The sequence below is a fragment of the Lacerta agilis genome, chromosome 1, assembly GCF_009819535.1.
Source record: "Lacerta agilis isolate rLacAgi1 chromosome 1, rLacAgi1.pri, whole genome shotgun sequence".
Taxonomy (NCBI): domain Eukaryota; kingdom Metazoa; phylum Chordata; class Lepidosauria; order Squamata; family Lacertidae; genus Lacerta; species Lacerta agilis.
Genome location: NC_046312.1, coordinates 8074357 through 8102283, shown reverse-complemented (window position 1 = coordinate 8102283; position 27927 = coordinate 8074357). Strand labels below are relative to the sequence as shown.

At 43.1% G+C, this 27927-nt stretch overlaps 1 protein-coding gene across 2 annotated transcripts; it reads right to left on the bottom strand.

The window, feature by feature from the left end:
• Nucleotides 1-1789: 1789 nt before the first annotated feature.
• On the bottom strand, nucleotides 1790-27927 carry PCNX4 (pecanex 4). Of its 2 annotated transcripts, XM_033172267.1 has the most exons (12): nucleotides 27888-27927; nucleotides 26585-26668; nucleotides 21239-21967; nucleotides 20766-20945; nucleotides 18824-19338; nucleotides 17369-17469; nucleotides 14924-15046; nucleotides 13617-13980; nucleotides 11645-11748; nucleotides 7940-8985; nucleotides 6100-6286; nucleotides 1790-2571 (listed from the first exon to the last, which is right to left on the bottom strand). In XM_033172267.1, the coding sequence occupies exons 3-12, from the start codon at nucleotides 21934-21936 to the stop codon at nucleotides 2320-2322; spliced, it is 3570 nt and encodes a 1189-aa protein (XP_033028158.1). In that variant the 5' UTR covers nucleotides 21937-21967; nucleotides 26585-26668; nucleotides 27888-27927; the 3' UTR covers nucleotides 1790-2319. The 2 variants fall into 2 exon arrangements, with proteins under 2 accessions (XP_033028158.1, XP_033028241.1); XM_033172350.1 differs by lacking the exons at nucleotides 20766-20945; nucleotides 21239-21967; nucleotides 26585-26668; nucleotides 27888-27927 and having other exon boundaries at nucleotides 13617-13774; nucleotides 18824-18912.

Below are 27927 nucleotides of genomic sequence, written 5' to 3'. Positions count from 1 at the left end.
AGTGTGGTTAGCCACCAAAAACCTTTACTACCTGGCCTTCCATGGTGCTATCTTCTGCTGGTACGCTGGGGGGACCATTCAAATCTACACCCCACCCCAGCATCTTCTCATGGCCCGCCTTAATGCCTCGAGTGACTCATTTACTGTTTTTGCATCTTGCTTCATTTCAATACCTCAGGATACAAAAAAGAATGTTAGTATATGCAGGTCTCTCTCTCCAAACAATGCATTCTCAGGAAAACGTTTGTTAGGCGAGCGCTTGCATAAAGTCAGCCACTTCCATTGATTCCTATGGGGAAATTTCTAATGTGTTCCTGACCATCTAATTTTCACCTCAAAATGATTGGGGTGGGGACTGGAAAACCCTCTGAAAGCTTGTGAAAGGCAAATAAGGAAAGGGGGGAGAGCTCTCTATAGTTGTCCAGAACCCCTTCCTGCCTTGTTCTAGTGAAATGGCTGCTATCTACCAACAAAACACAAATAAGTAAGGCTTGTTTAAGACTGCTTATTTGTTTAAACAGGTCTGGCTGTTTAGATATCTCAATCTGCAGTGCGTATAACGAGGTTTGGGTACTAATTCCTCATTTTTGGATGAATTTTCACATAACAAGCATTTGGATAGTGGGACCTGCAGACACACAAAAGGGGCCAAGCTTTTATCTACCACCTCCATTCTCTTACGGAATGCTACTAAGGCAGGTGCTGTGTTCCTAAAGTGGTTTCCCCTATATTTACATTTACAGTGGTACCTCGACTTACGAAGATAATCCGTTCCGAAGGCGCCCTCGTAAGTCAAAATCTTCGTAAGTCGAAGGCGCCATCTCGGAACGGAAAAAAACTTAGCAAGTCGGAAAAAACCGCATTGAAAACCTCGTAAGTCGAGGTATCGTGCCGCCGTTTCCCCTTCGTAACTCGAAAATTTCGGAAGCGGCAGCCATTTTTCCACTTCCGGAACTGATTCGGAAGTCGAAAACGTCAGAAGTTGAGTCGCTCGCAAGTCGAGGTACCACTGTATAAAGAAAAGTACTTTGGCAGCAGTTAGATCTAATGTTGACTTTGAGCCTGGATCTCTCCCACGTGGCGATGAGATCGAAAGCTGCTTCAAATTTAAAAGATTAATTCAAATGAACCTTAAGCATGGCTTGATTATAGTTAGTAAAAACTTGATTATAGTTAGTAAAAACAAAGGTTCACGAGCTTACGGATTGAAGCTGGCTTCTTTCTGCTTTTCATCAAGGCTAGCCATTCAAATGTGGCAAGCTGCTGTTAATTAGAAGCAGAAATTTCAGAACTCCTTCCTGTGGGTGTGCAGGAAGGAAGGGGAAGGAGAGAGATTGCATGAAAGGGGGGGAGGGTGATTTGGGTTGCTTTTGAAGCACTTAGCCTCCTTTGCGCTTTGGCTTTATAAATGAGATACCTAGTAAGTCTCATGCCAAAATGTTAAGTGGAAGAGCAGGATGGGAAGATACTGAAAGTTAAAGGACAATTCAAACTTATGCTAAAACGAAGCAAAACAAGGTCAGAAAGCCTTTTCTACCCAAAGAAAACCCAGGTGTTCATTTCCATGTTCTACAGCAGTCATTGTAAAGCACTCTCGGGCAGGAAATATTACATGAGATTTGTCTTTTCACCTTGCAGGTACAGTTAAAAACCTGGGTTCCAAACCACTCCCTTGCTTATAGGAATTTTGGTCCCAGTGATTTCAGTGTTATCTAGAGATGGGCACATTAGCAGAGCAAGCTTTTCCACTTGCCAGGCGTATTGCACCATGAGACTGTTTGCACCAGAGTAAGAGTATCCAACTTGCTATATTTGAAAAGAACTCGCTGCAGGTTGAACAGATGTATTATTGAGCGTTTCTTCAAGTATCACTTTGACAATGCAAATAAAGCTATACAATATAAACAAGTGATAAAATCCAAGTGTGGTCTTTCAAAATCGGGTGGAAAGCCTTCATCCTATGTACATTTTTGTACTAACCTGTGGTTTCAAAGTATGTAAGCTGTGACCCGCCTGCTAATGCAAGTCACCTGTCAAATTACTGATTTTTCATTAAAAAAGACCTCGCAGAATACATCAGTGAGCTTATTGTCTGCTTTTAAGTCTTCTCCCAGCATCTCCCTCCATCAGCCCAACAGGATCAGAGGTTCAGACATTACTGGGGCTGAAAGGAGACACGTTCATAATACTCCTGCCAAAAAAACCCGGTCTCTTCTGCTGCCACCAACATCTTTGGCAACTTAAGTTTTCCTTGCTGCAAGAGTCAAGAAAATAAATGCAGTTTTTCTTTAGCAAACCGAAGGGCCCAAGTGTCAAGTTCTAGAGCAAAGGTACATGGAGAGGTTCGCAGGAATAAACTGGGTAGCCCAGGGGAGGATCTGCTGCTTGTATGGTCAGGTTCCTCAAGAGGACAGGATGAGCTTGGATACTGTAGCGTTCCTCGTCGTCGTTGGTGGCATAGAGCAGCTCCCAAGAAAGGTTTGCCCACTGCCCTCTAACAGCTTCGCTGTTCAGTTTCCCCACTTGCACTAGGAATTCCTGAAGGGTGAGGACTCTGCTGGTATAAACTCCCTGAAAGACAAGGCACATACTTAGGAAATCAGCACTCTTGTATATTGATTGCTGACAGCAGATTCTGACCCATTAGAGGCTTGTCATTGGAATGGGGAGGAAGGCAGTTTTTCACTAAAATATTCTAGAGTTTAGGGTGGGGGACACTTCAAAGTAGTGTGGGAGATGGTGATGGGGTTGCAGAGTGAAGGACCATAGCTCAATGGTAGAGCATCTGCTTTGCATGCAGAAGGTCGCTTGTTCAACCCCCAAGATCTCCAGGGAGTGTTGGGAATGTCCCGTGTCAAACCCTGGAGAGCCACTTCCAGTTGGTGTATAGGCAGTCCAAACTCTGTATAAAGCATCTAATAATAATAATAATAATAATAATAATAATAATAATAATAATAATTTATACCCCGCCCATCAGGCTGGGGTTCCCCAGCCACTCTGGGCGGCTCCCAATTGAATATTAAAAACAATACAGCATTAAACATTAAAAACTTCCCTAAAGAGGGCTGCCTTCAGGTGTCTTTTAAAAGTAGGGTAGTTGCTTATTTCCTTGACATCTGGTGGGAGGGTGTTCCACGGGGTAGGTGCCATTACCAAGAAGGCCCTCTGCCTGGTTCCCTGTAACCTCACTTGTAGTGAGGGAACCAGCAGAAGGCCCTCAGAGCTGGATCTCTGTGTCCAGGCTGAGTGATGGGGGTGGAGACGCTCCTTCAGGTATACTGGGCAGAGGCCGTTTAAGGCTTTAAAGGTCAGCACCAACACTTAGAATTCTGCTTGGAAACGTACTAGGAGCCAATGCAGGTCTCTCAGGATCAGTGTTATATGGTCCCGGCGGCTACTCCCAGTCACCAGTCTAGCTGCCGCATTCTGGATTAATTGCACTTTCCGAGTCACCTTCACAGGTAACCCCACAAAGAGCACATTGCAGTAGTCTCAAGTGGGAGATAACTAGAGAGAATGCACCACTCTGGCGAGACAGTCCGTGCCAGGTAGGGTCTCAGCCTGCGAACCAGATGGAGCTAGTAGACAGCTGCCCTGGATACAGAATTGACCTGCGCCTCCATGGACAGCTGTGAGTCCAAAATGATTCCCAGGCTGCGCACCTGGTCCTTCAGGGGCACAGTTACCTCATTCAGGACCAGGGAGTCCCCCACACCTGCCTGCCCCCTGTCCCCCAAAAACAGTACTTCTGTCTTGCCAAGATTCAACCCCAATCTGTTAGCCACCATCCATCCTCCAACTGCCTCCAGGCACTCACACAGGACCTTCACTGGTTCTAATTTAAAAGCGAGGTAGAGCTGGGTATCATCTGCATACTGATGAACACCCAGCCCAAACCCCCTGATGATCTCTCCCAGCGGCTTCATGTAGATGTTGAAAAGCATGGGTGAGAGGACAGAACCCTGAGGCACCCCACAAGTGAGAGCCCAGGGGTCTGAAAACTCATCCCCCAACACCACTTTCTCGACATGGCCTGGGAAAAGGGAGGAACCACTGTACAGTCATACCTCGGGTTATGGCCACTTCAGGTTGCGCAATTTCAGGTTGTGCGGCGCACCGAACCGGAAGTAACGGAACGGGTTACTTTCAGGTTTCGGCGCTCGCGCATGCGCAGAAGTGCCAAACTGCGCCGTGCATGCGCAGATGCAGCGGCACGGGTTGCGAACACGCCTCCCGCATGGATCGCATTCACAACCCAAGTGTCCACTGTATAACAGTGCCCCCAGCTTCCAACCCCTCTAGATGGTCCAGAAGGGTGTTATGGTTGATGGTATCAAAGGCCGCTGAGAGATCCAGCATAACTAGGAAACAGCTCTCACCTTTACTCTGAAGCACGCAAAGCAGGTGGACGAATTGATGCGATTTGGGTTTCTAAAAAACTGATGTTGAATCTCGATAAAGCGGAAATACTAAATAGATCTATATCAGACCATAACCCTGTAGCAATTTATATGAATTTTAAAAGACGTACCAAAGGAGAGACGAACGAAGAGTAAGTAAAGCGAAAGCAATTCTGAAGGAATTTTTTGAATTAAACGAGAATCAAGATACAGATAAGAAAATAATTTGGGACACGAGTAAAGATTTCATGAGAGGGTATGGAATACAGCAAATGGGGTTAATTAAGAAAAATAGAGATAATAATATTATGGAAATAAATAAACAAGTAAGAGAAAAAGAAAAAGAATTGGTAAAAAATCAAAAAAGTGAAGAAATGCTTCAGAGTATAAAGAATTTACAATTGCATTTATCAAACTTAATAAATAGAGATGTGGAAAAGAAAATTTTATGGATAGAACAAAGATATTTTGAACAGGCAAATAAACCAGGGAGAATGTTAGCTTGGCTGGTCAGAGAGACAAATAGAAAGAGTGGGAAATAAAATAATATATGGAGAAGAGGAAATTATGGAATTGGAACAAATTAAGGATAGATTTATAAAATATTTTAAAAAAATGTATACAGAGGAGATGACGGATGAGAGAGAAATACAGAATTATTTATTAGAATACAGAATTATTTATTAGAAAATAGATTACCAGAAATAAATGAGATGGAATATGCCACCCTAAATTTGAATATTAAAGTAGAAGAAATTAAGGAGGTAATAAGAAATATGAAGGCTGGAAAAATCACCTGGCCCCGATGGTATATCAGTAATTTATTATAAAAGATTAAAAGAGATAGTGGCTCCCAAACTTAAAATGATTATGGATGAGATAATAGATAAAGGAGAAATCCCAGAATCTTGGCAAGAAGCCTTGATAACTCTCCTTCCTAAACAGGGCGCAGATCCGAAGCTGACTAAAAACTATAGACCAATTTCTCTGCTGAACATAGATTATAATTTTTTTACCGGAGTACTAGCAAATAGGATGAAAACCATCTTAAAAAGAATCATAAAGAAAGACCAGGCCAGTTTTCTACCGGAAAGACAAATAAAAGATAACACTAGGATAATTACTGGTTTATTGGAATACGCTGAAATGAACCAGAGTAAAAAACAATCACAATGCTATTGGTGGATGCTAAAAAGGCATTTGACAGTATTTCGTGGCGCTTCCTGAGGGAGACATTTGAAAATTTGAGAATAGGAAATAGAATAATGAATGGAATTAAAGCTATTTATAAAAAGCAAAAAGCGAGGTTAATTATAAATAATGAAATTACAGAGGAATTTGATATTGAGAGTGGGGTTAGAATAGGATGCCCCCTATCACCACTCTTATTTATTAGAGCTCTGGAAACACTTTTAGGAGCAATAAGAGAAGATAAAGAAATTAGAGGTATAAAGGTAGGAAGCCATTGCTTTAAAACCAAAGCATTTGCAGATGATTTTAAGTTTTACGAGAGACCTCCATGGTTTTAAGTTTTAAGAGAGACCTGGTCTGAACAAAGACATTTAGTCAGACACGACTAAACGACCAAACAACAAAAAGTTCTTTTGCGCTGTTTTTAATAACACTCCTTTAAAAAAAACAATGTTCTTGTGCCTTGCAGCAAAACTCATGCATGAAAAATAGAAAAACCACTTACCATATTAGGGTCATGCCCCAAGGAAAAAAGATATGGCTTTTCTCGTAAAACAGCTTGCTGCCACTTTTCTTCAGACACCAGTCCAATGTACCAGTCGTTCTCATATTCTTCAAGACAGCTTAGCAGCTCTTTGAAACTTTCCACTGGTCCCAGACTTGCTTTGTCAACCAAAAGCTTAACTGTGTATCTGCAAGATAAACCATATAAGGACCAGTGAACCATGTGTAGATCTATAAAGCTACAAAATAATGCCACTCACGTGTGGCTGGAGCCATAGCTAGATTTGCCTAGGATTAATTATGAGCATAACATGCATTAATCGCACAGTAAGGTTATGTCTGCAACTGCTGATTTGGGGAGCAAATTACTTGCATGTAACTCGTTCAGCCATCATGGTTTCCCTAACCTGTCTGGCCAGTAGTTTCTGCAAACGCTCTTTAAACGCTCTTTGGCTAGACTGCACATTAGATGGTAAGAGGGCTACTGGATCAAAACCAATTTTTGAAGAAATATATTACAGCTTTCTATCCAAGCAGCCAGAGGGCGATTGCAGCTGCTCTGCCACACATGGCTTGACCAACTCATTTACTGAATGGTTCTGTTTTAAGTAAAAGAAAAAAGACATCCTTCAGCATGCACTCCATTCTATGACTTTTCCGATTAGCGTTCTTACTCATGGCTTCTTAAAATGTAAAGGCCAGAGCCTCTTGAGAACAGGTCATGAGCCTTATAACAATGCCCCTGTGATTTCAGAGTCCCATCTCACCCACAGAATACTGGAATCTTGTACATTTCTCCAAGAGACACACCCTTGGTTTTTATCTCCAGTGCACAGTCTAGATTTATGCAGTCCATGGCGTCCCCAGTAAAGGTATGCACATTCTTTTAAGGTTTGTTCAAGACTGTATGCACTGACCAGGAAATGTGCACAAGTGTTTCTTCATGGACAGATTATGTGCATTCACTATAACCCATGCTGAACGTGCACAGTGGCAAATTAGTGATTCGGCTCACAATACTATTAATCTCTCTCTCTCTCTCTCTGTATGTTTGTATGTGAATGCACAACTTTATAGTAGGGATGGCTAAAGCCCAGTCTGGGGGCCCAATGCAACCCAAATCAATTTTTTCTGCTCCTCCAAAAACCCCGTTTTTGGAGGTAAAAGAAAAAACAAAGTAACAGCACAGGGAGGGGGCAGTGGAGTCCAGTACCCAATGCAGAAGCAAATCACCCAATCCCCAATCATTGTTTATTGAATTTACATCCTGCTCTTCCTCCCAAAGGAGGCCAGGAAGGCAAACAAGTGATAAACCTTGGAAACAATTGCAATACAGATACCGGGCTGAGTTCAAGGTGTTGCTATTAGTATATAAAGCCCAGCCCTCGTTGGACTGGTCATGTTGTGCGGATGACTGATTATAGTCTTCCAAAGCAACTACTCTATTCCAAACTTTAAAATGGAAAGTGTGATGCTGGAGTGCTTCTTATCTACTTGACAAAAAAGAGGGCAAACTGCAGAAGGTAGAAGCGGAAATCTCTCATAGGAGCTGCAAGGCATGGCCTAATTGAGATACAGAAGGCTGAGAGTGCTGAGCTCTAGAAAGAGGAAAATACAGTTGTTTGGAAGTTAGAAGGACAGACTGCAAGCCCGTGCTTGGAGAAGCATAGGGCTGTAAATATTATGTTTTAATTCATCTATAAGTTTCTGCAAGTAAAGTTTTTGAATGTTAAAGTCTGAACATTTGTTTTAATTTCCAATAAAGGGTGCCAGTCATTTATGATGAGTTTCTTAGCTGCCTTTTTGCTACCCTTACTTCAGCAGTTGCTTGCCACAGTTACCTGAACACTTTCAGGGCCAGCTGAAACAGCTCCTGCTTTGCTACCAGCCAGTCCAAACAGACCGACCAGGGGAGGCCTCCATTGTAGGCTCTGAATATGTGGCCAGGCGAGGGAAGAACATCGTCTAACCCAAACACGGCAATGTAGCAGGACAGGGCACACTTGACGTACAAGTCTTTCAGAGTAGCATCTTTAACGATGTCCTCGAGTAAACTTGAAGGGTTTTCCTTCAAGTGGAAGAAGTCCAGCTGGCGAAGTACAAAATGGTACCAGTCTTCCGGGAACTTCTGCTTCATTCCATAAAGTTTGGCCACAGGTAAGGGTACAGTTCTCCACTCTTCAGGAATGCTTAACAGCTCAGAATAAGAGTTGCTAAACTTAACAGGGGGCAAATCCACGAAGGCCCAGTTCCCCCCAGTGTCTACAGCAGGAAGACCAAGGACAACAGGTTTGTAGAGTTTATTGACACTGGGTGCCTCTGGCAATTCGGTGTCTGTGGTGTGTATTTCGACTGAACCTGGGAGAGAAAAGAAGGGTCTTGGTGTGCTTCCTAGCGATGCCATTTTGGGTCCTTTTTTGCTGGGTTCATCATCAAAAAGGTTGCTGTCGTCAGTCCACTCATCTACTGATTCCACACTGAGGTGGTCATCATTTTTCCAGGAGTCTGGACTTTCTATTGCCTTGCTTAAAACTTCAGGTGGCTCCACTGAAGGCGACTTGTGCCTGGATTTGGGTGTTCTTTCATGTGTTCTGTGTGTTTTTGACTTCTTATAGCAGTATTGGACTAGCACCCATAAGAGGTTTTTCAGAAAATCGTCTTTCAACTGCCTCCGGTTGTCAGGCGAGTCAATAATTCCAGACAAGACGTTCCTGGCATCTGAATAGAGCTTCACAGGAAGAACACAACAAGGTGTTAAAATATTTAAAAAGTCATGGTTGAGGGAGAGGATCTTCCTGTGCTCCTCGTGTTCGAAGGCCATCTCAAACATTTCATCTACTTTGTGAGCTTCAGCGGTATGGCAGGAGGTTTCCTGCAATTCTAACCCCTGAAAATCAAACAGACAAAAAAAAAGGTTAAAATAAAACCCTGATTCAAGGACACAGAGTAATACACTGGCTCAGTTTAGATGGTCATCACAATAATAGTTTTTGCAGGCCCACTTCAAGCCATGGTTTTAAGGGTAAAACTAACAAAAAAATCACCTGATTTGGACATCACAACAAACATATGGATGGAGTAGGGGTGGGGAAACCATGGCGCTCCCAATAATACAACTCCCATCAGCATAGCCAGCATGTCCAAAGGTCAAGAACCGTGGGAATTTAGTGCCACAACATCTGGAGGGCTACAGGTTCCCTCACTATGTAGCCCTTCCCAAGTAGGAAGAAAAGCCCAACTGAGATAAAATGCAAATCCCGCTATCCGAACACAGAGTGTTCTCAGGAAATCATTCGTTGGGCAAGTGCATAATGAGTTGATGATTTCCATGGAAAAATTTGTAATGCGTTCCTGACTATGGAATCTTCACCCTGAAAAAACTGAGGAAACCTTGCAAAAGGCAAACAAGGAAGGAAAAATGCTCTCCCCCTTCCTTCCACCCCGTTTTCTGGCAAAACGGTCACTGCAGACCAGCAAAACACATAAAGCAAGGCTTGTTTAAGGCTGCTTATTTGTTTGCAGTCCTAAATGCAAGTCTGGCTGTTGGGATATCTGTATCTGCAGTGAATAGCTAGGTTTGGGTACCAACTCCTCACGTTTGGATAAGTGACTTTTTGTATAATGAATATCAATAGTTTCTGCCTCAGAAATAGCCTCATTCTTCTATCTTTCTGTTTTTGTTTTGCTTTGAAAAGACAAGTACAGCAGAAAACTCTACATTAGCTAACATCACACAATCTAATCACTGAACATTTACAGGTTGCAGTCAGCTTTAATGGGACACAGAAAGCAATGTCTTACAGCAAGATCATCTGCATGAGTAGATGATCAGCTTTCAGAGCCTGCAAACCTTGCATCATCACCAGTGTTTATTGTCATTAGTTCAACTGTCAAGTTTTTGTGATTAATTCTACTCCTTTTTATACACCTTGGGTAATCTCAGTGGAAAGATGGGGTAAAACACACACAGGCACACAAACAGTGAATTCAGGTGGTGGAGTGCTTATCACTTTGGAACAGAAAGGTGCTAATTCATGGTTTCTACATGGGACTGGTTTAGATCTGCTTTTAAATAACCCACGTGCTCATGATATCCAAACTCAGGGAACTGGTTTCCGTTCTAGTTAGTGAGCAAGTAGCTGAAACCACAGCTTCTTTAAAAATGCAAGCAGATGCGTTCAATCTCCTCCTTGCAAGAAAGGGGGTGGTGAGGGTATGAGCCTGAAGCCCATCCATGAGGCTTGTTCACGTCGTGAGAAACCAAGGTTTCGACCACACCTAAAGGATTGTAATTTAATTTTAAAAAGTGACAAGGACCTGTCAACTTCTAGGACATACATTATGTTGAGTCTCAAAAGAGCTAAATATCCTGGAGGAAGAGAGATTATTATGATAGAGAAGGGGTGAGTGCTGTGAGGTCAAAAGACTCCTACTCTATGAACTACCGGTATATACAGGTGATACTCAAAATATTAGAATATCGTGGAAAAGTACATTTATTTCAGGAATTCAACTTAAAAGGTGAAAGTAACATATGAGATAAACTCATGACATGCAAAGCAAAAGTTGTCAAGCCTTTATTTGTTATAACTGTGATGATTATAGTGTTTTGTTGCTGGTTGTACTCATAAAAACATGTTTCATTCTTTCCCTTGAACTGGGATTGTTTTGGGAGGAGTGGGATGTGGTGGGGTGAGTCTCCCACTAACCCTTCTTTGCCGGGGACGCTCACTTGAGTATAAGCCGGGGGGGGGCTTTTTTAGCATAAAAATGTGCTGAAAAAGTAGGCTTATACTTGAGTATATAGGGCTATGTATGCAACGCCACACACCTCTAAACACTGGAAACAGAGGGGAAGAGCAGTAGAAAGATAGTCAGAAGGCAACACAGCAATATTCAATCTAAAACTTGCTAGCAAGAACAGTTTCCGAGATGCAGAAAGGCTAAGCAGCTTTCTGAATGAATCAAGACACCTTGGGCTGGATTCAGACTTGTCATTCTGGGAGCAGAAGCACAGACACCCACCACAGGCTCCACTTCAGAGCAGCTTTCGCCAAGCTGGTACCCTCCATATGTGCTGGATTGCAACTCCCAGCAGCACCAGGCAGCATTTCGTAGTCCAAAACATGTGGAGCGCAAGTTTTGGGAAGGCTGTGCTACACTAAGAGGGAAAGTAAGGGGGTTTGGGGGCCAGTTTTCCTTCCCACCCACATTGCAGTCCCCAATGCTACTTCCCGGGCTGTTCTGAAGGGGCCCTCAACCCTCCACAGAGGTCCTGCAGAAGGAAGAGGGAAATTGTCACAAGATTCTTCTTCCCTATTTCAAGGGATTGGATAGTCCCGTGAAAAAAGTTCTGCCCCCAGACAGTCTGAATCCATTGCCCACACATGTAGCGTGTTTTCTTTTTTTAACTTTACCCCTCCTTGGGTCACTTTAGCAGATAGTTCGTGCACCGTGAAAATTAGAGCAACTTCTACTGACTGCCAAGGGGGGCGGGGAGCTACTCCTCTGCCACAATGGTACCAGGTAGGCTTAGCAATAGTCACCTTGATATTAAGACAACAATAAGTGAAGCCTCTTTCTAACACAAGGATCCATACCAGTCTGTCTTGGAATCGGCACAGGTAGTGAGATCCAGGTGAGCAGAGCCCTTTTGAAAAAGACACACACACAAAGAATTAATTTTTGCTGCACGATTGCTGAACAGCATTTTGAAAGGGACCCACAAGGGACATCTAGGCCAACTGCCTGCAATGCAGGAATCATGGCAATGGTAGTTATATTCACAGAAAAGTGGGGTTAAAGTAACAAACTAAATACATCAGGCTACATCATAGCCATAATCCTGAAATTGCTTACTGAAGCTCAGCTGTACATGACTGCAGCTATCACACTGACATGCAGAATTTCTACAAAGACACAGCTGCATGAGGTTACTGTTTCCAAAAAAAAAACAAAAAAAAAACCGTACAGTGAGAAAAAAGGACAAACCCTGACCCAAATGGCAATCCTCGAAAATAATGGAGAGATGGGGAAATTGTTGTGTCGACAGCTTACAAACAGATTCTAGCTATGGCCACTTGGAGACGCATGGATGTCGAGAGTTTCTGTTGAGGTTTTCTGCTTTGAATTGGTTGTTTCCATTAGTGGATACAGTAGTGCCGAACGGATCAACAAAATCTCACCTTTAACGATTACAGCAGGCATGTCCAACAGGTAGATTGTGATCTACCGGTAGATTAGTGGCTCCCCCAAAAGAAGCTAAAAAACTTTGGCTCCCCTAAGAAAAAGCTCAACATCTTTGCCCTGCACCCCTAAAATGACCTGAACCACCAAAAATAGGGCTTTCCTTCCTAAAAAAAGCTCAATGTTCCTTTCCTCTTCCCTAAAGAAGCTCAACAACTTTTATGTGAACCCCCAAAACAGGGCTTTCCTTCCTAAAAAAAAAGCTCAACAAAAAGGGGGTAGATCACTGCCAGTTTTTAACTCTGTGAGTAGATCGCAGTCTATTGGAAGTTGGCCACCCCTGGATTACAAGAATGGGCTGCCACACTAATAGCAATTGTTGATGAGAGACTTTTGGTAGACAAAGCTTTTGCAGTCATCCCAGCATGGAAGAGAGGAATCAGCTCTGCACAACTGTTTGTGCACAACTATTATTTGCAACTACACTCTTAAAGAGAACATTACTGAATCGAACCAAACCTATTTTGCCATAGAAGCAAAACTACTTCCCCCACATAACTGCAGGGGTTTGAGATGTGTCAGCTGTCAGCATACCACTGATTACTAAATTATCTCAGCTGGCACAGTTAAAACTACAGAGTTTCAGAATAAAGCAAGTACAATCTAAGAAACCTGCCATTGCATTAGTTAAAATTTAAAATAGCCTTTTCTATCCTGCTGAGCTAATAGAGTGCATTCTCTTGCTAACATTTTTGTAAAGGTTTCCTTAATTGTGCATAGCTGCCAAAACTGATAAAATACGCCTTAACCTTAAAACATAAAGTGATATCCTGCCAAGACATGTCTAGTCAAGGCCTCGCCCATTAAAGACCAGGTAATTTTTTCCTGATAATTAATTTTTAAAATCATTTAAATCCCAAAGGTATACATGCCCTAGCACAGCACTCTCCAATGTGAGCCAAAGAGGTTTCCTACTGCATTTCTTCCCTTACCTTTGAAAATGTCTAACATAGACCCCCCACCCACCCACCCATCAACCCTAGTAACAAAGAATAGTCTTCTTAAATTGCACCTGCTTATTATATCCTTCTACTGATATGAGAAAATCATTTTCCAGATCTGGTAACCACTATGGGATTGAACCATACCCCACATACCCAGAAGCCTCCATTTAGCTGTAGCAGCCTTTAGAGGCCACAGCTGCTACAATCATCTGGAGGCTTCTGGGTATGCAAGGCCCGATTCAAACTGGCCTCATATAGTCAGGTCAGTTTTCAGCACATGATAAAATGTGATCTAATGAGTGACAAAGTTGTTTTGAAGCTTACTTACCCAGGCTACCATTGGACAGTGCTGACTGCAATGCAGTAGTCAAACTTGGAATCATTTGCTGGTAATATATGGTGTCAGGACATATGCAGGCCGTCACACCCACAGGTCCCGGCCAGCTTCGGATGGGTCTTGGAAAGCCAATCAGAAATATTGGGAGACTGAAAAGGGGCAGCAAGGGGGAAGACAGAAGTGCAGACAGCAATATGAGGGTCAGTACAACTGGAAAGAAGACAATGTTGAGTGTAATCAGGGTAGCAGTGGACTTCCGGCGTTGCTTTTTCTCTGTCCATGATGTCAAGAGAACAGTAAGTGCAAACTGCAGTTTTGAAACAAACTGAAACAGTCGATCCCGGATTATTCCGACCTAGCAGGACAGAAATAGCATATCATTTTTTCTTTAAATTGTAGGCTCTTCTACAGCACTTCGTATTGCTAAAGTCGTTGGAATGCCCTCAGAATATTATTATCAAGCTTGAATTGGTTGTCACATGGTTTTCTGACCCTAACTCTGGTTTGAATCAAAATAGGAGTCTATTTGGGAAGGAATGGGGGAGGGCTGAAGGGCAATAGCACGTTTCATAAGAATTATTATTATTATTATTATTATTATTATTATATTACATACCACTTAATCCCAAACAGGCTTCTAAATGTCTTAAAAGAATAAAATGATACAAGTATTAAAATACAATTTTACAAATAAAAACAAACAAACTTCCATACATGTAGTAGTTTGAAAGCCCAAAATGGTCCAGAACATGGCTGCAATGCTAACTGGAGTATGTAGGTCAGATCTAATACCATCTGTCTGGGTTATCAATTTATCTTAAGAGCTACCCTGTATGGCCTGGGACCAGAGTATCTTAACAACCACTCCACACTCACATGAGTCTGCTGCAGTGCCACAACAGAGAAATCTCTGTACGAGGCTTTCTGCTTTCAATTTTTTGGCTTCCAATCCCCATTGGGGGGGGGGAGGCATGAGGCACAGGACCTTTTAAGTGGTGGCACCTGCTACAGAAACTTTCCCTGGCCCAAGTACTGCATGCCTTTTGGTGGGCAGCTAGGACGTAACATTTCGCCAAGAGGCATTTTCAGGTCTGACCTTTTAAAAACAGTTTTTGACCTTGCCACTGTTTGGATACCAACTCTGATTTGTTGTCCTTGACTTGTTTTTTTTTAATTGGCCTTTTAATAATTTGCTTTAATTTCTGCTTACTTGGTTCACCACCTTGGCTATATATATGTAATTAATAGAAAGGAGGAATAGAAATGCTGAAGGAAGCTACAAATAAAATCAGACTTACCAGCAAGAGCCTGATTCCTGTATCAATGCTTCTGTTCCACCAAAGATCAGTATTGAACACCAGCAACTGCACAATTGACACCACCACCATATCCAACAACGCATGCTCTGTATCCTGCCATACCTGGAAGAGTGATTACTTTATTGACTTACAATATGCTCATCTCACTCTCGACCTGAAAAGTTTAATACTTAAAATAAAAAGGGCTATATTCAACGCTAGAGCTCCATCTGTCCAATGGACTTCTGTGTGCACCACAGAACTGTGCCTTCCTCACTTGTATTTTGCAGCCCTCTCGTGCACCCCCAAAATCTGCTCTGGAGACCTAACAGAGAAGATTTTGGAGGTACGTGGAAGCACATGGGGACGAGAGGAAATGGAAGCCTATTAATAGTAATAATTTACCCCATCCATCTGACTGGGTTGCCCCAGCCACTCTGGGCGACTTCCAACATAATATAAAAACACAACTGAACATCAAGCATTAAAAGCTTCCTGATACAGGGCTGCCTTCAGATGTCTTCTAAAACTCAAAGTAGTTATTTCCCCCCTTGAAGCAAAATAGAAAATTCTTTCCAGTAGCACCTTAGAGACCAACTGAGTTTGTTCTTGGTATGAGCTTTCGTGTATCTGAAGAAGTGTGCATGCACATGAAAGCTCATACCAAGAACAAACTCAGTTGGTCTCTAAGGTGCTACTGGAAAGAATTTTCTATTTTGTTTCGACTATGGCAGACCAGCACGGCTACCCACCTGTAACTGGAACATTTCCCCCCTTAACACCCCCTGACATCTAATGGGAGGGTGTTCCACAGGGCAGGTACCACTACCAAGAGGGCCCTTTGCCTGGTTCCCTGTAACTTCTTGCAGTGAGGGAACAGGCAGAAGCCCCTCAGAACTGGACCACTGCTCATGCAGTGTTGGATACAACCCAAAGCACTTATTCCTCTGTTGTTGTTGTTTCGCAGGAGTTTCCCAAATGTTTCAAGTGTCTTTTTAAATTTTTTTAAATGTTGCCTAAAATTTGCTGGTCTTTCCTCTGTTTGCCATTTTTGTCCCATACAGTAATTCTCATATTACAGTGGTGCCCCGCTAGACGAATGCCTCGTTAGACGAAAAACTCGCTAGACGAAAGGCATTCGCTAGCGGAAGGCTGTCTTGCAAGACGAATTTGTCAATGGGCTTCCCCCGTTGGTGCTTCGCAAGACGAAATTTTCGCTATACGACAGCACTCGCAGAACGAATTAGTTTCGTCTTGCGAGGCACCACTGTATTATAGAAGTTTTTAAAAAAGGTAAAGGACTCCTGGATGGTTAAGTCCAGTCAAAGGTGACTATGGGGTTGCAGTGCCCATCTCGCTTTCAGACCAAGGGAGCTGGCGTTTGTCCACAGACAGCTTTCCGGGTCATGCGGCCAACATGACTAAATCGCTTCTGGCGCAATGGATCACCGTGACGGAAACCAGAAATGCCATTTATCTTCCCGTCACAGCAGTACCTATTTATCTACTTGCACTGACGCGCTTTTGAACTGCTAGGTTATAGAAGTACTGCCTTAGGCTAAGAACAACATGTGAAGAGCACCATGTGCTTGTTTTGTGTGACTTGATCTGCTTCCAAGAATCAGGTTTTCAATTAATCTGGAACATTTACTCAGGTCTCGAGGAAAATAAATTGGGATTGGGCAATAGAGCATTGGCAGTCAGATAAACAGCACCCATAATGGAGAGCAAGCTTTTTTTTCGTATCTCTCTCAGAATTCAAAGTTCAGACCATATAATTCCCCCATGTTCTCAACAGCACATACAAAATGGTGATATACATGGGGTGGGTAGGAGAGGGGAGAAGAGAAAGAAAAAAGTAGCAAGAAACTCAGACTTGGTAAGCTGAATTCTGAGCTAGATAATACCATACAAGACCATGGCAATATTCCAGACACAAAATACATCTAGATTTAAACACGGTACATCAAACCAGTAAGCTAGAGTGAAACTTGGCTAATAATAGAAAAAGCTCTTTATAAATAGTGCTCTATTAATGCTTTCCAAGTAGTCAAAATACTTTGCATGCATTATCTCAGTAATCCTTACAAACAACGTTAACACTGGCCAGTCTTTTACCCTCCACAGTACAAGATAGTATCTGCGGCAGAGAACAATCCCTTGTCTAAATCCAAACAATGACCAACAATGACTTAGGTCAATGTTACCTAAGAAATCTTTAACTAGAGATACTTAAATTTAAACTTGGGGCCATGAACATACAAGTCACATTGTCTACCACCAAATTACATGGATCGGAGACATCCCTTATTATGAACGTATATTCCCTTTCAGGAACTGGGAAATGTAATTCTCACATCCATTTGTTATTCTATCTTCCCTAAAAATTAAGTGCTTTTCTTACATGGTGCTTTTTAAAAAAAAAACAAAATACTTAAAAGTTACCATTCTAAAGCCTCTTGAGAATCCAATGGAAACATATACAGATGGAAGATGGTGCAGAGAATTGTCTAGGGAAAGAAACGCTATCATAGCAAATGGAGACACTGAAATTACAAGAGAAAAGAAATTATACACAATGCTTTTCCTTATACAAGAAGTATATACATAAGGGGCATGCTTCAGAACAGAGATTTTGCAACCATGATCTACAGAGTTTTGTCTATTTGGGATTCCCTGAGAAGGTGGAAAGAAGGCAGCAAAACAGAGTTCAACACAGTGCACTTAAATTTATGTATGCAGGTTAAAGTGGAATTATATACTCAATGATTATCAGGCCTTTTAAATTCTTTTATACTGATGTTATGAGGCTCTCAAGCGGCTGACGTTCTCTAGGTGACTCTCACTGGTCCCAAGATCTTATGAAAGGCCCAGATTGGCTTTTATCTCTGGCAAAAATCCTGCGTCTACAGGATACGTTGTTATGTTCTAACCTCTCTTCAAAATTCAGTGGGCAGACGTTCATCCCCCATTAGAAAATGTTTAACTGGGACCTTAGTGTTGTACTAACGGTTTTGACTTTTAATAACTGGTTCTTATTTTGTTTTAATGTCAAGCAATTTTATGTTTCATTTTGTAAGCTGTTTTGAAAATCTTATTGCAAGGGCCATTGACATAATGTCTTTGTCACTTTCTGAAGTCAGTGTAATCCAGTAGCCCTTTTGTATTGGACTGATCTGCCAATTGTTATAGAAGTGATATACTATAATTGCAGAACAAAAAAATTATAGTAAGTTTATTGTTCAGAAAATTTGGGGGGGGGGGGAGATGGGATGTTCTGAAACATTTGAAATCAGTTGCAACATGTAAAATTAGATATCCTGGTCAATTGCCTTTGATATTAAAACCTATTGTTTTTCATTGCTTCATATGTCTTAAACTCTACAGTTCTGTGCTAGATAATGGCCAATTCTATTCCTCTATATTGAAATTCAGTACACCAGCTAAATTGTATGTGTTTTGCATGATTAATTTAGGCAGTGAATCAGATATTATCTCCTAAATGCCTTCTTCTAGACTGGCACTGGGTTGGGGAACCCTTGGTGCTCCAGATATAGTGGGGACTCGCTTCACTCAACATGGCAAATGGTTAAGGATGATGGGAGTTGTAGTCTAGCAACATCTAGAGGGCCACAGGTTTCTCACTCCTGCTTTAGAATCTAAGAATTACCATTAAATTGAAGCTTACTTTTAAGTGAGAACTCAGCAATTCAGTATATTCCACAGAATGTGGCATTTATAAAGGAACACTTACTCAGTAAACCCTCAGATCATTAAGATTTAAATGCCTTGCTCCACTTAATGTGGGTTATTTTGGAATCTACGTGTAGAACATTTCATGGACTTTCTTCAGTCTCCAGCTTATACGTACGTAATACAGAAGGCTGCAGGCTCTCTTACCTACAGTTAGCAAAATCCTTCTGAGCGCACCAATTTTCTTAAGCCTCTTTTGTTTCTCCACAAATACATTCGCAGTCATGACATTATTTGGATAAAACGGGTTTCGCAACATTCCAAACAGGTACACGGCCTGAATCTCTCCAAGAATCCACGTAGCAAGGAGCAATGCTATCAGCAAATAGCTCATAACAGCCTGGAGGCTGGTTTTAGAAAATGCCTGAGGGCCAAGGAAGGAGTGCAACAGGCCAGCTTCCAGGAGAGCCAAAGTCAATGCAGTCAAATAGAAGACAAATTCCCGCCATCCAAACTGGGTCCCACAACAGCCAGATGCATTTGTAAACTTGTTGGAACCTAAGCAGTTGATCACAGTGCACTTGAACGCAAACCCAATCTCTCTTAAGTTAAGACTCAATGCAAATCCAAATCCAGTCATGAAGAGGACGGCACCAAGAGTGCTGGGGATGAAATAAGATGCAACAGCTGTTCCCACAGAAATCAAAAACATTAATAGCAGCCTAGAAAGGGGGAAAAAAAGATTTATTTGGTTAGGAAGAAGTCATAAACGACACCTGGAGAGTTGGGTCTATTTTAATCTTGGGAAGAGCCATAATTCAGTGGCAGAGCATCTGCCTTGCATACAGGTTCAATAACTGGCACCTGCAGATAGAGCTGGGAGAGACTCCCTGTCTGAAACTCTGGACAGTCTCTGCCAGTAAGTGTAGACCAGGCACGTCCAACTTCCAAGAGGCTGTGATCTACTCCCACTATAAAAAACTGGCAGTGATCTACCCATCAAAGTTGTTGAAATCTTTTGGGGGAAGATGAGCCAAAGCTGTTGAGCTTTTTTGGGGGGGGGGGTCAGGGACACACGATCAACCAGGATCGACCAGGGGCACCCCGTGATTGACTGGTTGATCATGATCGACCTGTTGCGACACCCCTGTGTAGACAATACTGAGCTAGATGGAGACCAGAGGGTCTGTATAAGGCAGCTTCACATGTTCATACCTTTCCATTCTACCACAAGCAGATCCAAGGATCAGCTTCTTCATCTATTGTGATTTTCAACAGAATGCTCTTTGTCCTATACACAATGTGATGACAACACAGGATACTGGAAGTCTGAGTTGAGCATCATATTAGTAATTCATCTCCTACGGAGTTTTGCAAACTGTCTAGAGGGTTTGGAAAACTTGCTTTGAAGCCTGTGTGTAGTTTAGGGCAGTGTTTTTCAACCACTGTTCCGTGGCACACTAGTGTGCCGCGAGATGTTGCCTGGTGTGCCGTGTGAAAAATTGAAAAATTCAAGAGAATTACTTTATATATAGTCAATATAGGCACAGAGTTAAATTTTTTAACATTTTCTAATGGTGGTGTGCCTCGTGATTTTTTTCATGAAACAAGTGTGCCTTTGCCCAAAAAAGGTTGAAAAACACTGGTTTAGGGATATAGCTTGGCTTCTGCTGAACTGCATGGTTTGTTTTTTTTAAATAAAGAATATATTGGCACCCAAGAACCTAACAAACTTGTGACAGCATAAATTATCTTAGACTGGAGTTCACTTCAACAGATATGCATAATGTTAACCCAAATTGGCAGATACGGTTGCAGAGGGTGAGGAATTTCAAGGAATGAATTCAGGAGGATGCAAAATGCAGGCCATTTCTTTCAAACCTCACTGTTTACAGCTCCATTAGGATAATGCTTCCTGCATCCGATTAAGAGGACTCTAGTTCATGAAAGGTTAAGCTGTAATACATGTCTTCGCCTTTAAAATGCCACAAAGTAAGTTGTTTTTGCTGCAACAGATTACTACTATTTGTTCAGCGCTTTTACAAAACAATTAAAATGCAGAATTTACCATGCATTTTAAAAAAAACCCATAAAACAGAATGAAACTGAAGAAGAATAAATGTCTATTCTTATGGCAAACTATGATTACCTTGTGTTACTTGACATGGGTGAACCGCCTAGACCGAGCTCCAACACTTGCTCCATTCCCCAGAGAAAAAGGGCATCCAGTGGGGCCAAAATTCCCAGAGTCCACAAAAATGGCAAACACAAAAACACAACGTGCAAAATCTGGTTTGCCAGTTTTAAAGCTGGGACATCAGCAATGAATCTGGACAAAAAGTGGAAATATGTATTATTTCTGGGACAGAAGATAAGGTTTTTTTACATCCAGCCGCATTGCCCCGCCCACCATTTTGCTAAAGAGTTTTTGAGCCCACTTGTGAATTGTTTCAATATACGTAACTAAATACAAATGTTTACAGAAAGATGTTGCACAAGATGGAACAGTAAAAAAGTACTGATTTGTTTAAAATATTATAACCTGGCCTCCATAGCAAAAAAAAAAGGGGGGGGGAGAATCTTCAAAGGCAGTTACTGCTGTAGGCAGCGCATAATTTTTACCTGTGAGTGAGGTCCACTGCGAAGAAGACAAAAATGTAGAAAGGTCTCATCAGAGGAACAATTTCGTAAGTGTCTAGTGCTTGGTAAGTAGCTGTCTCTGAAGCAGTATTGACAATTAAGGAGTACTCCCCAATGCAGACTGTCACCCAACCAAAGACAAAGATCATAACAGTTCCTCCAATGTTACCTCCATACAATGAGGCGATTCTATTAGGTAGAAGGTACCAGGTTCCTAAGCCACATAGCACCCCAGCGAGAAGTGAGTGAAAGATGATGTTAACTTTGTATTTCTTGCCTGGAATAATAAATTTGACTGTCTCTGAGCCCAGACAACTAGAGAACTCCCATTCATCTTCATCCGTTAGGGTACTGTGAGTATGCACTCTTTCCACCGAAGCCGTTTTCTGTCTTGCATACAGGCTTGCTGCCTGGACAGTAACAGCTGCAACTAGCATCAGTCCTCCAGAAACAGCAGCCGTAGAATAGTCTTGCAGAATACTTAGTTGGTAGAGCAGCATCCCCACACCTCCCAGAAGACATGGTAGCAGGAAGAGAAGAATCTGGTTCACGTAGACATAAAGAGGCGCAGGGTGTCCCAATTTAAACCGAGGGCCGCCCAAAACAGTCTGCGGAAAACGTTTCAGGAGGAATTCTTGTTTGTGGTCGTTCAGCAGAGGAACATCTGGGCCCATTCTCATTCACTCAGACATTGAATGAATCTCATTTTCTCTGAAGAGGAAAAGGGACAAAAGGAAATTTTTACTAATAGAGTGCCATTCTAAATATTGATAATAAAACAGCATTTCTCCCAAAAAATAAAGTGAAAGCCCCATTCTAAAAACCAGATTCTCCATAACCCTGATTGGGGCAACTTCAGGTCTAATAACCCCCTCTGGGGGGGACGACCATTGGGCATATTCTAGAGCCAGTGTGGTGTAGTGGTTAAGAGTGGTAGACTTGTAATCTGGTGAACTGGGTTCGCTTCCCCTCCCCTCCACATGCAGCTGCTGGGTGACCTTGGGCTAGTCACACTTCTCTCAGCCTCACTCACCTTACAGAGTGTTTGTTGTGGGGGAGTAAGGGAAAGGATATTGTTAGCTACTTTGAGACTCCTTAGGGTAGTGATAAAGCGGGATATCAAATCCAAACTCTTCTTCTTCTCTTCTACCAGCTTCTAACACCCTGTAGTGCTTCTTCCTCAACCTCCCCTCGCATACACCCCACTGTTTCCTGGGTGTGGCAGCTGTCATAGAATCACAGAGCTGTAGAGTTGGAAGAGATCCCCAAGGGTCATCTACTCAAACCCCCTGTAATGAATGCAGGAATCCTGTCTAAAGCATCCATAACAGATGGCCCCTCCAACCTGTGCTTGAAAAACTCCAAGGAAAGAGAATCTATAAACTCTTGAGGGAGGCCGTTCCACCGTCACATGCTGACAGCTTCTGGGAGCCACAGGTCAGAGTTGAGTGCAGGGTGGGGACCAAAGGTGGACAAACTATCCCAGAAGGAGCACAATGTGTTCCCCTCCGGAAGTACTACCGCTCCCCTAAGTCTGCATACACTCCACTTATGCTGCTCAACCACTTTTATATTTGGAAAAGCTTTAGGTCAGAAATGGGGAACTGGTAGCCCATGGGAAGATGCTAGACTAAAACTTCCATCGTCCCCCAATTATAGAACATGCTGAGTGGAGCTCATGGGATCTGGAGTCCAAAAACACCTGAAGGACCACAGGTTCCCCACCGCTGCTTTAGGGGAACTGTTTTGTATATTTATAAACAACTTTTCATGCATGAATAATTGCATAACTGACATTACTATCCAGCAGGCCATGCAGTATCTGAGGAACAACTTGCAAGTACAGAGTGGTTTCAGTGGGCTCAAGCATGACCACAAATCAAGACAATCTTATGCAGAGGGGAACCTTCTCCCCAGAAGCGTCTCACTACATTAGCTCTCTCCTGGTCAACTGCAACATGACATCTGCTTTTTCTTCTGGTATCTGTGGCCATAGAAGAAGCAGCACTACCCTAGACACTCTTTAAACCTCACCTGCCTTGTGTTGCTTAAGGGCAGCCTGCTTCATTTTAAATTATCTTTTATTACTAGCAAGAAGAAAAAAAGCAGAGTGATTTTTCAAATCTTCCTACTATAATATTTAATATCTTTTAAGTGTTTTGGTAGCCAGCATCCATTATCTTCTGCTTGGGAACCACCACAGGATTCACAAAATAAAGGCATCATTGCCTGTTACAAACTATGGACACAGGCCTTTCTGAATACCATGTACCACTGACAGTCATCTTACCCCACAGATTAGTGGTTTTTATGTCCAGCTGGTCAGTAATAAAATTTAAATTGCTGCATGGAGCTAAACTGTCCTAAGAGAGAACACATAAGAGCAGAAGTGAAGAACTTTAAGATACTGCTGGGCTTCAATAGCCCCGGAAGATCTAGATCCAGGTAGGTAGCCGTGTTGGTCTGATGCAGTCAAGAGATAGATAGATAGATAAAATAAAATTGTCCAGTAGCACCTTAGAGACCAACTGAGTTTGTTCTTGGTATAAGCTTTCGTGTGCATGCACACTTCTTCAGTGTTTCAGTTTATCTGAAGAAGTGTGCATCCACACAAAAACTTATACCAAGAACAAACTTAGTTAGCCCCAGAAGAGGTATTCAGCTTTTCCATCCTAGTTTTTCATGATGCCTTACTACTCTTAGGCTTGCTTAGCAGGGAGAAGAGGGCAACAGAATGGGAGTACAGGCAACCCACCATTTACGCAAGGGTTCTGTTCCGTTCCGAGGCACCATGTGTTTAAGCGAAACTGCATATATTTGAAACACCATTGTAAAAGCCTGCAAACACCCCGCTCAGCCCCCACAGTTCTGGTCCTTTTCTTTTTCGGGGCACTTCCAGGTTCAGTACAATGCACATTTGTGCGGTCACATACATATTGAGCGTGTGTGAATGGAGAGTTGCCTGTAATAGAACACCACACCGGAAAACCCTTGGTGACCTCGTGCCAGGGAAGAAAATTCTGTGGAATCTCCTGTGAAAACGATCTCGGGCGTCCAGGCTAGGAAGGATGCCCAAGTCCTCCTGAGAGAACCAGTGCCAGACTAGATGGACTAAGGCAAGACTTGGTATAAGACGCCTTCCAATATGGGCCCAAGATGTTGGCAAATCAGAAGCACTTCTGGAATGTGTGCTCAGATGACGGGTCCTTGCTGCTGGCGCCATGTGTGCACGCTGTAGCGACTGGCAACAGGGCCTTCAGCATGTTTGCACCAGCATTACGGAAGTCTGTCCCTTGGTTATTAAACAGGGACTTGATATTCTGTGCTTTGTAAGAGGATGATTTTATATTGCGTACGTTTATAATGCTCTTGTTCACTGGCCAGATAGGATTAGGCAATGCTATTTTTCTAGAAAAAGAGGTGCCAGAACTCACCATGAGTTGTTCTTTTATTATGGCAGTTCCCCTGTACACACCTGTGTATGTATGCCTAACAACTTATAAATGAGGACAAAAATAAAGCTTCCTGCTACTACCCAAAGATGCTACTACAGTGGAACCTCGGTTGTCGAATGTAATCCGTTCCAGAAAAACGTTCGATTTCCGAAACATTCGACAACCGAGGAGCAATGGACGGTCGGCAAAATCCATCGAAAAAATGGAGAAATGCATCTCGGAAGCCGTTTGACTTCTGAGGCGTGTTCAAGTAGGGAAGCATTCACTTCTGGGCTGCTGGTGTTCAAAAGCCGAAATGTTCTACTTCAGGAATCACAAGACAGAGAAACCAGTAGGAGAACACTTCAGTCTCCCAGGACATTCTATAAAAGATCTCAAAGTAGCTGTCTTAATACAAAGAAATTTCAGAAATAGACTGGAAAGAGAAGTAGCTGAATTGCAACTAATCACCAAACTTAAAACCATGGAGAAACCTGGTCTGAACAAAGACATTGGATTCTTATCTCATTATACATGACAAAGCTATCTTTAGCCATCTCACCCCTTGCCTTTCCCTGCAAGACTAATTGCAGCCGTTAAGAGTCAACAGGTTTTCCACACCTATCAGCTTATCACCCATTCCCAGCACCCTCTGAGTAATACCCCTCCCCACTCCCTCACTATATTTAAGGATGTGGTGACTTCTGTTTCAGTCAAAACAAAATCGAAAATTCTTTCTAGTAGCACCTTAGAGACCAACTGAGTTTGTTCCTGGTATGAGCTTTCGTGTGCATGCACACTTCTTCAGATACACTGAAGATACACTGTTTCAGTGTATCTGAAGAAGTGTGCATGCACACGAAAGCTCATACCAAGAACAAACTTAGTTGGTCTCTAAGGTGCTACTGGAAAGAAATTTTTATTTTGTTTTGACTACTTCTGAAGCGTTCAACAACCGAGGTCCCACTGTAACTGCACTTGCTTTGACAGCATTTATACTAAGATGTGTCAAGGCCTAATGTGGAAGAGGCAGGTATAATGAAGTCTGGTGCACAGTGCAAGCTAGATCCCATGGCACCACACACTAGCCCTGCTGCAAATACTGGAGAACCAGTCAGTGATTTAATTGCTCCCATTACATTAATAACTGCGTAAGAGTGTATGTCCATATATACAATTGTTCTGTACCAAAAGGTGCAAACCCAGATATTGGAGGGAGCCAGATTATGAACAAAAAGTGGAAGCCTAGCTTTCAATTCCAGCTCAGCATAGGTTCAGTTGAGGTTAAGTGATTGTTTATAAGCTTGAATGTAGGCGTACTTATTAGTTCAATGTTAAAACATCAACTTTCAGTTCCACTTTATAAACTAGAATGTAAACATAACTAAGTGTACACTGAGACACGCAGAAAGGCACATGTGGGAATCACACATATAAAATATAAACTTCCAAGTATGAAAAACAAAAGCCAATTTTCAAGCAAAGAGGCTTCTTGCAGCTCATCTTACAGGTGTCATTTGGGGATGGATGGGGGGCAGTTTATACCAATTCATCAAAAAGATTACAGTGGCTTTAAAAGGGATTCAAATTCACAGGGATTCAAAATCAAACCCTTTACCCACTGCACCACAACTGCCAACTTATCAGGATTTTTTTTTGATGCGGCCTACTTCTGTGCCTGCTTTAGCAGCCTGATTTACAGAAATCTGCAAATACAGAATGTTTCTCTATTCGCTCACCCCCATTCCTTGTGCAACAAACTGGTGTTAAAAAGCACATGGTGCAATTGGCAACCCGAACCAGCAAGTTGAGGCTGAGCCTCTCAAGAGATCTGCACTAAGCATCCCTTCTTGTAACCAAACAGAGGTCAACCCCACAGCAGAAACCAACATACCTGGGGGAGGTTACATTTCAGAGGCTGAAAAGAACTGCAGGCTTGCTGGATGGACGAAACAACCCTTTAAAGAGAATCCGCAGCCTTAAAAAAGAAGAAGGAAAAAACAAGTTATAAAGCGGAGCAATTAACAAGATCCGTTCTCCCGCACCCACCATCACTTGGCAACTGCAGAGGAACTAACAAACACAGAATAGGTTTCTATAGTGAAAGGGTCAAGTTGTCATAGGAAGGCCAGTGACCTTATGCCAAAGCAAAGCAAAGGGGCTGAGCAAGAGCCTGACCCTGGCCGGCAGCAGCATCAGCCCAGGAACTGCATAGCAAAGGCAAGAGGCTGAGCAAGAGCCCAGCCCTGGCTGGCAGCAGCCCAGGAGCCACATAGCAAAAGTAAGGCAAAGGGACTGAGCAAGAGTCTGACCCTGGCTGGCAGCAGCAGCCCAAGAGCCACATACAAAAGCAAAGCAAGGGGTTGAGCAAGAGTTGGACACTGGCTCGCAGCCACAGCAGCCCAGGAGCTGCATAGCAAAGGCAGGAGCTGAGGCAGAGCCAGACCCTGACTGGCAACCGCCTAGGAACCACATACCAAATAAAGGCAAAGGGGCTGAGCCAGAGCCAGACCCTGGCTGGCAGCAACTCCAGCAAGCAGCTGCCCGGGAGCCACATACCGAAGCAAGGCAAAGGGGTTGTGCTTGAGCCAGACTCTGGCTGGCAGCAGCTGCTTTAGCAGCCCAGGAGCTGCATGGCAAAGCAAGAGTGAAACCCTGGCCGGCAGCCACCACCCAGGAGCAGCAACACACGGAGGCAAGGCAGGGGCTGAGCAAGAGCCAGACCCTGGCTGGCAGCAGCAGCACCAGCAAGCACCTCCCTCCCTCTCCCCGCCCGTAAAAAAACCCAAACCAGCCGCTTTTCGGGCGGAGCAGAGGCCGAAAATACAACCACACAGCGAGTCCCGTGGCCAGTTTAAAAAAACATTTATTATTACGGCAAAAGCCTTGCATGCTTAGCCGGGTGGGGAGAAGAAGTCCAAAAGGCGGGAAACCTGACAGGAAGGCGGAGAAAAAGGGAGCCTGTGGAGGAGCTGCTCCTTCTTCGCGCCTTTTTCTCTCTCCCCTTTTCTCCTCAGGGCCGCCGCCGCCATTTTGGCCCCGGGAAAGCGGAGGAAGGGAGGAGGAAGGAGAGCGCGCAAATAGGTCTCCTCTGAGGGTAGGGAGCGGCCGTCGCCGACCCCGCGGGGACCCGCACCTCCTCCTCTTCCCCCCCCCCCCGATATCGATCAAGAGATATCGATCCATCGCCCACTCACCCAGCCGAGGAAGCCCGCCCTTCTCCTTCGCCCTCCCCGG